Source organism: Talpa occidentalis, unplaced genomic scaffold (assembly GCF_014898055.3).
Source record: "Talpa occidentalis isolate TD23 unplaced genomic scaffold, MPIMG_talOcc4v2.1 talOcc4.2, whole genome shotgun sequence".
In the NCBI taxonomy this organism is placed as follows: domain Eukaryota; kingdom Metazoa; phylum Chordata; class Mammalia; order Eulipotyphla; family Talpidae; genus Talpa; species Talpa occidentalis.
The window spans coordinates 116,426,824-116,437,430 of NW_023602073.1; the positions used below are offsets into that span (position 1 = coordinate 116,426,824).

General features: G+C 38.4%; 1 protein-coding gene across 1 annotated transcript; it reads left to right on the forward strand.

Moving 5' to 3' along the window:
* The first annotated feature begins 273 nt into the window (after nucleotides 1-273).
* Nucleotides 274-8,902, forward strand: RSPH4A (radial spoke head component 4A). Its single transcript, XM_037520965.2, has 6 exons — nucleotides 274-932; nucleotides 3,521-3,755; nucleotides 4,819-5,565; nucleotides 6,252-6,402; nucleotides 7,218-7,335; nucleotides 8,594-8,902. Exons 1-6 carry the CDS (start codon nucleotides 274-276, stop codon nucleotides 8,832-8,834), a joined length of 2,151 nt encoding a protein of 716 aa, XP_037376862.1. The 3' UTR covers nucleotides 8,835-8,902.
* Nucleotides 8,903-10,607: the final 1,705 nt, after the last annotated feature.

The window sequence follows — 10,607 nt, forward strand, 5'->3', positions numbered from 1 at the left end:
ATTGGCTGTGCTGGGAAGAAGAGCAGAAACTCCACCGAATCACAAACCTATTTTTTTTCTTTCTTAGTCTCCTCCCTAGCTTCTTAGCAACAGGTGTTAAGTTGTTGCTGTCAGGGGAAACCAAGTGGGGTTGCTATAGAGATAGGACGCTGCCACTTGCAGAGCAACTAGGAGCCTTACAGACTTCAACAAAGTGACTGCCTTGTGTTAGCCTGCTTCCATATCTGCATACTCCCTTCCTCCAGAATTGTTTTTATCCTCTTTACTACTTCCATGGAAGACTTGACTTCCTTGAAGCAAGAGAAAGAAAATCAAGAACTGGCAGAAATAGGACCACCATGGGAAGGCGTGACAGCAGTTTCTTCCCAAGATCCTGAGCCTGAATTATCACAGCCCTTTGAGTCAGAACAGGGATTGGAAACTGAATCCGGGAGCAGAAGCAGCCCTCCTCCAAGCCCCCAGGCTAGAGTCAGCACACCTCTGGGTGAAGTCATAGGAGCAGGTGCACCATCTCCACCTTCCCCTCTGAGGGAGGCCTCTTCCATGCCTTCTCCCCTGGCCCTGGCCATGCAGGACTTTGCAGCACCGTCACCATCACAGTCAGACAGGACCCCCAGTGTGATTCCTGAGAGTGAGACACAGCACTCTGACCATTTGGAACAATCATCTGATGAAATGGAGGAAAACACCTTCCAGCAGTCTCAGCTTCCTGAGTTTCACCTATTTGAAGAACCAAGGGAAGTGGACAATAACAACTTTCAACAAAAAGAACTGAGATTTGACATTTTAGAGGAGGAAGACTCAAACAGTAACTATGAGCTGAGTCAGCCTGAGCCTGGGGCCTCTGAAGTGGCCCCCAGCATGCTTGAGATTGCCATTCAGAATGCTAAGGCTTACCTACAGCAGACCAGCAGCAATTCGGGCTTAAATCTGTAAGTCTTGGAGGAAAAAAAGGTTGTCAAAGAAAAGAGGCTATTAGTATCTAATCTGTGTGAAAGTGTGTTTCTAAGAGTACGTGGAAATGTATTAGAAAAATCTGTGTTAGTAAGAGACTAATATAACTCATCAAAGGACTCAAAACAGATGGCTGGCAGGGATTCTTCCACCTTCTTTAAAAACCCTTGGCTCACAGAAATAAAACCTAGGGATTGTGGAGTTGTGGTATTGAAAGAGACCATTAAGACAGTGAACTTCAAGCATCTCTCCAAGATGCTTCTAAAAAGTAATCAATTGTTATCAGTGATAAGGTGCACATGTTTTTGATTTAAGAATTCTAGTGCTTATATTCCCATTTTGTTGAGTGTTTTTTATCATAAGTGAATGTTAAATGTTGAATGGTGGTGTGATTTTTATCTTTCTTTTTATCAATCTGGTGAATGACATTCATTGATTTGATCCAGTTTTGCATCCCTGGGATGATTCTCTTAATATACTACTGTGTTCAGTCTGCTATGATTTTTGCATCTATATTCATCAGAATTATTGATCAGCCTATAATTTTCTGGCTTTCTTCTGTCTTTGGTTTTGGGACTAAAGTAATGTTGGCCTCAAAGAATATGTTGGGTAGTTTCCCACCATCTTCATTTACTTTTTTTTTTTTTTGAAGCATTTGAGTAGGATAACTATTAGGTCCTCTTTGAAGGTTTGGTAGAATTCACTGAAGAAGCCATCTGGTCTTGGGCTTTTGTTCTTAGACTTTTTATTACTCTTTTAATTCCTGTGTTTGTGATTGGACTGTTTAAGCTCTCTATTCCATCCTGATTCAATCTTGAAGGTTGTATGCACCTAAAAATTTGTCTGTCTCTTCTAGGTTGTCCAGTTTGTTTGCATAGAGGTGTTTTAGTAGGTTCTCATGAGCATATGTATTTCTGCAGCATCTCTAGTAATTTTGCCACTTTCACTTCTGATTCTATTTATTTGGGGTTTTGTAAGGTCAGGACCTGGCCACAGTGCAGGTTTTCTGATCCCATGCAGACTGGGTAAAGGAGGAGTCAGAGTCCTCAGTGGATTTTTGCAGGTCTTTTATTGGGGTTCACCAGGCATATGGCAGGCAGGGGTGCTGGGGGGCCGGGAGGCTGTCAGTCCTCCCAGCCCCCAGCAAGTCTTCATTCTATCTGGGCTCTCTGGCGTTCTCTGCTTCTGCTTCTTCTTCTCTGCTTCTCTCTCGGCTTCTCTTTCGGCTTCTGCTGCTGCTGGCATCCCCGTGACGCTGCCCTTAAAAGCACAGTCTTAGCCCAGGTGAATCCCATCTACCTATGCCCACACCCTACTCCAGGTGCCCGCCATCAGGCATGCATTCAGGACAAGGATCCATCATCTATCCTGATGGCGGGAGGGCAGAAAAGCTTGACATTTTTCCTTACCCTACAGGTTTCTGTCTTCTTTCCTTCGTAAGCCCAGCTAAGGGCTTGTTGATGTTGTTGATTTTTTTTTTAAAGAACAAGCCTTTGGTTTCACTGATATTTGGACTGTCTTTGTTTTAATTTATTTCTGCTCTAATTTTAGTATTTCTTTCCTTCTACTGATTTTTGGATATGTTTGTTATTCTTTTCCTAGTTCCTTCAGCTGCAGTTAGGTTGTTTATTTGATTTTTTTCCCTCTTTATGCAGGCCTGTGAACTTCCCAAATGGTACTGCTTTTAGAGCATTCCATAGAGTTCAGTAGTGTGTCTCCCCATTTTCATTAGTCTCTACTTTTTGATTTCTTCTTTGGTGTAGGAGTTGCTCAGAAGCATAAAATGTAGGGACTCCCGGTGGCGCAGCGGTTGAGCGCTTGGGTTGCTAAGCTGGCTCTATCCCCGATCCCCGGGTCCCACCTCTCCTGCCGCCCGCAGCTCCCCTCAGCAGTCTACTTTATCATTCTGCCTGCTCTGCTCTCCCCTCTGGCTCTGGTGAATTCTCTCACCCTCCCGCTCTTCTGACTGTACCCAGTGCTTGTATAAATAAATCTTAAAAAAAAAAAAAAAGCATAAAATGTAATGAATTAGTGAGATGTTAGAGAGGGTTTCACTAATTCAATTAGGAAATTAAAAAGTAGAGCAGTGTTTTTAATAGAACAAAAATAATAGTTTATCACGTTATTACAGGTCAGTAATATTTTATGATACTTCTTTCAGCTGAGTGTAAGTAGGGCGTGCAGTATGAAAATTTCTTAAACGGGAAGGGGAATAGAAAAGGTAAAATGAAAAATGAAATGAAAAATAGACGTAAGCACTTCAACATATCTAAACCAAAAATTTTCAGTCTCAAAGAAAATGTGAAAATGTTCCTGATTTAAAAAAATATGTATCTTGTGTAATATATTTTTCTTTAATAGGCTAAATAGTCACATCATATTGGAAGCATTTCCTAAGGAAATTCTGAGATAGATTCTTTCTGATGTGGTAGAAGTTACTGTCAGTGTTTACCCACTTAAAAGTTTTGAAAGTTTCCAGTTATCTCTTTAAAACAGAGAACATATGAAATGCTTCCTCAAGTGCTTTTGACAAGGCTATTATCTGGAATTTTCTCTTTCTGGGTAGATATGATCATCTTTCTAATATGCTGACCAAGATTTTAGATGAGCGTCCTGAAAATCCTGTGGACATCATTGAAAATATTAGCCAAGATGTAAAGATGGCACATTTTAGTAAAAAATTAGATACACTTCAAAATGAGAATGAAATGCTTCCAGCATATGAAATAGCAGAGAAGCAAAAAGCACTTTTTCTCCAGGGCAATTTGGAAGGAGCGGACCAAGAACTGGAAGAGGAAATAGTAAGTCACTGCTGTGAATTTAAATAGTTTAATTTTAGGGTTCTTTGCTCCCCAGTGAGTGATGTGTTTAACTTCATGCAACTTTCTTTTATAACTTCCTAAATTGTATTTGCATCTTCATTTCATACCATTCATTTCCTTATTCAGAGTTTCTTATTTTTTCAGTGTGTCAGTTTTTCACAGACTTAGCTGTTTGCTGTATGTTTATGTGTTAAAGTTCCTTGGTATCGGAGAAAATGGTTTCTCTTTATATTCTCCTAGGTTCTTGGTACAGAACTGGGTGTCTGTTATTATATTTTCTTGAATGAATGGTCAGATAATTAAAAATTAGCATTTAAATCAAGTTGCACATTTTCTACTCTGTTGGAAATACTCTTTCAAGCAACTGACTCATATCTTGATATTATGCATATTATGCTAATGGGATATAATTTAAGAAGAGGCATGATGTATTTCTGATAATCCCTGTAGACCAATTGTTACTAAAAGTAGGGGAAAACATATGACTAAACTATATCTTTAAATGTAATCACGCCTCAGCACTTAATTTACATTCCTGTTATTTATCCAATTGATGTAACACTAAAGGTACCATAGTGATTTTTATTTAACCTACATATTATATGACTAGAATATGAAATATGTGATCATATATAAAAACATATAAACATATAAATATATTTTGTTGTAAATATGCGTAGGTAGGTTTTAGTACATATGGTTAATTCAAGATAGTAAAAGGAGTCACTTAATATTTTTAATGAAAGGAGGATGTTGAACTTTTATTACTCATAGTGATATTAAATTATCTGCCTGAGATACACACATGCAAGATAACAATATATTGGTGAGCCATAGGACACAGTGGAGGAAGTTACATTTATAAATAATATGAGAAGAATTAAAATTTAGAAATTAGTAGGGTTTGATCAAATCTTGGGAAAAATGTTGAAGAAGTAGTGGAAAGAGAAAGTGAGCTAATATCAAGATGTTTTAAAAAGCATTTTTGGAAGCAAGCAGTTCTCTTATGGATGGAATGTTTACACAGTATTTATGTTCCCAGGTAGAAAATTGTCTTCCAAATATAATGGAGTCAGCTTTTTATTTTGAACAAGCTGGAGTTGGTTTGGGCGCAGATGAGACTTATCGAATATGTCTTGCTCTCAAGCAGCTTACTGACACCCACCCAATACAAAAATGCCGTTTCTGGGGCAAGATCTTGGGTATGGAAATGAATTATATTGTAGCTGAAGTGGAATATCGTGAAGGAGAAGATGAAGAGGAGGTGGAAGAGGAAGATGTAGTGGAAGAAAGAGACAACGGAGAGAGTGAAGCTGATGAAGACAATGAAGATGAAGATGAGCTACCAAGGTCCTTTCACAAGGCTCCCCAGGTTATACCAAAAGAAGAAAGTAGAACAGGCACCAACAAATATGTCTATTTTGTTTGCAATGAACCAGGAAGACCATGGGTGAAATTACCATCAGTTGTACCTGCACAAATTGTTATTGCAAGAAAAATCAAGAAATTTTTCACCGGGCGATTGGATGCTCCCGTCATAAGCTACCCTCCATTCCCAGGAAATGAAAGCAATTACTTACGAGCACAAATTGCCAGAATTTCAGCAGGGACCCATGTCAGTCCTCTAGGATTCTATCAGTTTGGTGAAGAAGAAGGGGAGGAAGAGGAGGAAGTAGAAGGTGGACGAGATAGCTTTGAAGAAAATCCTGATTTTGAAGGTATCCAAGTCATTGACCTAGTGGAATCCCTGTCCAATTGGGTTCATCATGTACAGCATATTCTCCCTCAGGTAGGGGGTTTGTAATTCTCAACTTATCACCCAGTTAGCAAATATTCATTAAACACTCCCTACAATGTTCAAATATATACAAAATGGAGATCTCTAGACTCTCAACAGAGACCATTAAAAAAATCAAGTGATAACAGCGTAGTATATAGTTGCCATGTAGTATAGATCTGTGATACTCAAATTTCTATTTCAAATGGAAATAAACTAAATATTTTTATGGATTTTTTTGATAATTTTTGCGAAGATTTAGATTTACGTATGTTGTGAATTTTTTGGTAAGAGATAATTAAGTATATGTTAATCAAATGGGAAATTATAACCCCAGAGCTCTGTAACTAATGTTATCATGACATTTTAAATGTTAGGGCAAATGAGAATAACAGTACCTTAACAACTTTCATATATATGCTTTATGATAAACGAGTAAAATGTATTATTTCTTTTTTCACTAAGATTCTAGTAATTTAAAATATAAATATTTTATAACTTTACTAAGTTGACAAATTTTGGAATTAAAAAGTACAATCTTTGCTTGAACAAACAAAATAGCAGTTTATATTTTGAAAGAATAAATGGCTTAATTCCCACAAAGTTGACCTCTTGTAGGTAATTGCTTCAATTCAAATGAATATTCTGACATTTTAAGGGCCTCCTTAGTCTACTAAACATTGCATTTTCATCCCCAGGGTCGTTGTAATTGGTTCAATCCCACACAAAAGAGTGAGGAGGAAGAAGAAGAAGATGAAGAGAAAGAAGAGGAAGAAGAAAAAGAAGAGCCTGATTCTATCGAGCAGGAAGTGGGGCCTCCTCTTCTGACACCAATCTCTGAAGATTTAGGTAGTTTGACACAAACTGTATAATATACTGTGCATTGTATATTATAGAGGTGTAGATATTGTATATTACAGAGATGTGCATATACTGTTATACAATGTATTTTATATTGTATACATACTACAGTACACTATATATATATGATATGTATGTATTGATATTATATGGCAAATATATGGGAGTTGGAGACCTCTAAAAAGTGGGTGTCGAGGTTTCAGCCCCTTCACCATCATGTGTTCTGGGCTGGTGGGGAGTAAAGAATATGGCTAGCCACAGCACCAACTCTCTAACAGAAGTTGCAGGGGTCACACAGGGAGGAAGTGTAAGTTCACTATAGCTCTTCCTGGAAATGCTGAGTTACCTTGGGTATCATTTGTGTCTGACATTCTGCAGATCATGACCATAAATGCATGGCATGGTTACAGTAAAATATTATGTAAGGTATTTTTAAAAGTCTGCTCATATTCTTGTTCCTACTCAGTTTTGGAGCATTCATGCTCATATCCTTTGCTCTATTTCATAATTATTTTATCTTTCATTTGGTCATCAAATATTACTCTACTACATAGGCCTCCTCACCATGAACAAAACATTTTTCTATTGCACAGTGGACACATACACACCTACACACACACACACAAGTATTCAAATTTCATTGTTCTATAGTATTCATAAAATACCCTCCTGATTCTGTTAGTTGCTTGAAATTTTAACTTTTTTTTCTATGTTGTGTTTTAAGATTTATAAGAACTGCGTCTTTACTACAGAGATCCTTTTCATTTAGGAATTAAGATTTTGAGTTTTTCTTTGGTTTACAGAGATCCAGAATACCCCACCTTGGACAACCCGGCTGTCCTCAAATCTCATTCCTCAATATGCTATTGCAATCCTTAGATCCAACCTTTGGCCTGGAGCATATGCCTTTTCCAATGGCAAGTAAGTATCTGACAACTTACAAAATCATTCTTGTGACGTTTAAATCCCGGAAATTATAAGCTATCACTGGCAATTTTAAGTCACATTCCAAGTTCGGCTTTTTCTTCCTTTTCTTTCTTCCCTCCCCCACCTACTTCCCCATGGGAGATAGAAACCTGAGCTCAGGATAAGAGAAACCCAAGAGTAACAGATGCTGCCCTGGGTGGGTGGTCAGGTCAGCTACTCACATGACCTGGGAGAGACCCAAGGATGATGGGGGAAAAGGGTATGGGTCACTCTACCAAAGCCATCTAGATAGATCTTCTGTTATTATCTATGGTTGGCCTGAAAAATCACACATAGATTTTTAACCCAGTCAGACTCCTCACTCAGCCAAGAGTTTGTTTGGCAGCTTTTAGATTTTTTTTCTAAGAAACACAGTAACCTTAGAAAAAAGTTTTGTTTGTTTTATTTTTCTGAAAATAATTAGCTCAGTGGCTGTGGCCTAGGTGAAAGATACATTTTGTCAGGGTCTGGCCCCATCATTTTCTTCACTAGTTTAAGCAGTTTGGCCCACAGTATCTCCTGTGGTAGAAGAATTAATAAAGGCTATTTCATCTCTAGCACTTTAAGTGTTTTTTCCTTTTTAATTGTGGGTCCCTTTTTTTGACTTACCTGCTCTTCAAATTGACAGTTGTATTGACACTGAGTGAGAAAAAAAAGGCAAAATATATTTTAAAATATATTTTAAGCCCCCACCCGCACCTCTGGCCTAGACCCCAGTTCTTTTTTTTTTTTTTAATTTTTTTTAAAGATTTATTTATTTATGAATACAAGACCTGGGATGCAGGCCAGAAATGTGGGGGGTGAGAGGATTCACTAGAGACAGAGTGGGGAACAGACCAGGCAGACTGACTGAAATACACTGCTGAGGGGAGTAGCGGGCAAGGCAGGAGAGGTCTACTGCGCCATGTGGGTTGCTCCCTGGCCAGGAATCGAACTTGTGCTGCAGAGGCTTTGGATTGCGTTATAGTGTGGTGCTTAACCCCTTGTGCCACCAGGGAGGCCCCCAGTTCTTACATGCATTAAAAAACCCAAATCTTTAAAAATATATATATATATATTTTAAATCTATTCAATATATTACGTACTTGCCTTTTGTTTTCCCCAAAGAGAAACTCATTTAGGAGTTAGGTTTTTTCCTCTTTTTTTTTTCTTTCCCTCCACCAATATTCTTCTTACTGGAAATTATATAATAACCAATTTTTTTGACTTACAGAAAATTTGAAAATTTCTACATAGGCTGGGGTCATAAATATAGTCCAGATAACTATACACCCCCAGTGTCACCACCAGTTCAACAAGAATATCCCAGTGGACCAGAAATTACAGAAATGGATGACCCAAGTGTGGAAGAGGAGCAGGCTTTCAGGACTGCACAAGCAGCAGCTGTACTTCCAGCTGAGGAAAATGAAGAAACTGAGGAAGATGAAGATGAGGAAGATGATTATGATCAGTAAGAATAAATTAAGCCCAGTTTTATGTGAGATTGATACACACATATAATTTATGTGGAACTGAATATAAATATATATATAAAAATTGTAAACTGGGCCTCCCCTGGTGGCGCAGCGGTTGAGCGCTGGACTGTGAAGCTGCCCTCAGCCTCTGTAGTGCCGATTCAATCCCCGACCGCGGGCAAGGGTCCCACATGGCGCGCAGACCTCTCTTGCCGTGCCAGCTGCTCCCCTCAGCAGTGTATCTCATCGGTCTGCCTGTTGTTCCCCGCTCTGGCTCTGGTAAATTCTCTCACCCTCCCGCGCTTCTGACTGTACCCAGTGCTTGTTTAAATAAATAAATAAATCTTTAAAAAAAAAAATTGTAAACTATTCATGTGCAAAATGTCATTCCCTTGAAAATAACAAATTTGGAATTTTATATGTGTAACTATTAATATATATTAATAGGAAGATACACAACAGAGTTTTCAGAGGCTAAATGAAATGTTTTTACATCATTGTCATGATGGCTAAAGGAATAGTGCCTAGATAATATTCTTTAGAAGTCTTAGGTTCAATTTTTAATATGGCACATATACAACCCACATAAATTTCTTGTAACAGGGTACTGAGACCAAATTTATTGATACTTGCAGAATCAGAGCATCTATTCTTAACCATGCTGCAATACTTTATGTAAATATTGCATGTATACATTTGTTTTTTCCCCCTTTTTTTTTGGCTAGGGAAAGGGTTTTTAATTCCACCAACTGGTCAGACTGGGGGGAACACTCAAATTTTTAATGCTTTTATTTGTTACTTCTTAAAGTACTTTCTTAATCTGCATTCTCCCTCATAATACAGAAATTAGATGATTTGCACAGAGATGGCTAGCTGGGATATCCAAAGATTTCAGAAACACACTTCTACCATTGCTTCTCATTTAGTTATTACTTTCATTCACTAAACAAACAAACAAAAAACCTAAGCACCCTCCTTGAAGCTACCATTAAAAACGAGACATTACTTCTGAAGTCTTAGCACTTACATTCAAGGGGGTGGGGGATATGAATAAAAAGTAAATAGAAAATTAAAATAGATTGCAACTTAACTGGTTATGAAGCAAATATTATAGGGTACCAAAGAACAGTCTTTCTCTAACTCTATGGTGAAGGACCAATTTAAAAAAAATTCCTAATCCACTGCTATTATTTTGTAAGGCAAAATAAAAACATCCCAGAAACTCTAATTTCTGTAATTATTTAGTCACAGACTGGTAATTTGCAGATCACTTCAGGAAACATTGCTAACACTTAGAGCATGTAATCTACTGTTAACACAGCATGTAATCCAGACTTGAGAGTCAGGAAGTACATCTAAGAGGAAGCCCTTCTAAGAAGTAGAGAACTAAGGGGAGCAGAGTCCATAGCTGAACTAATTATATTCAGAAAAATGTTAGGCTGGGGCCTCCCCTGGTGGCTCAGGCGGTAGAGTGCCGCGCTGCGAAGCTGTCCTCAGCCTCTGCAGCGCCGGTTCAATCCTGGCCGGCCAGCAGGGGTCCCACATGGCGTGGCCGACCTCTCCTGTCTCGTCCACTGCTCCCCTTAGCAGTGTATTTCAGTCAGTCTGCCTGTTCTGTTCTCTGCTCTGTCTCTGGTGAGTCCTCTTATCCCCTGTATCTCTGGCCTATACCCTGGTTCTTGTATAAAAATAAATAAATCTTTTAAAAAAAAAATGATGTTAGGCTGAAAAGAGTGAACTTGAGAGTGGTGAGACATGAGCCTGGAATGGTAA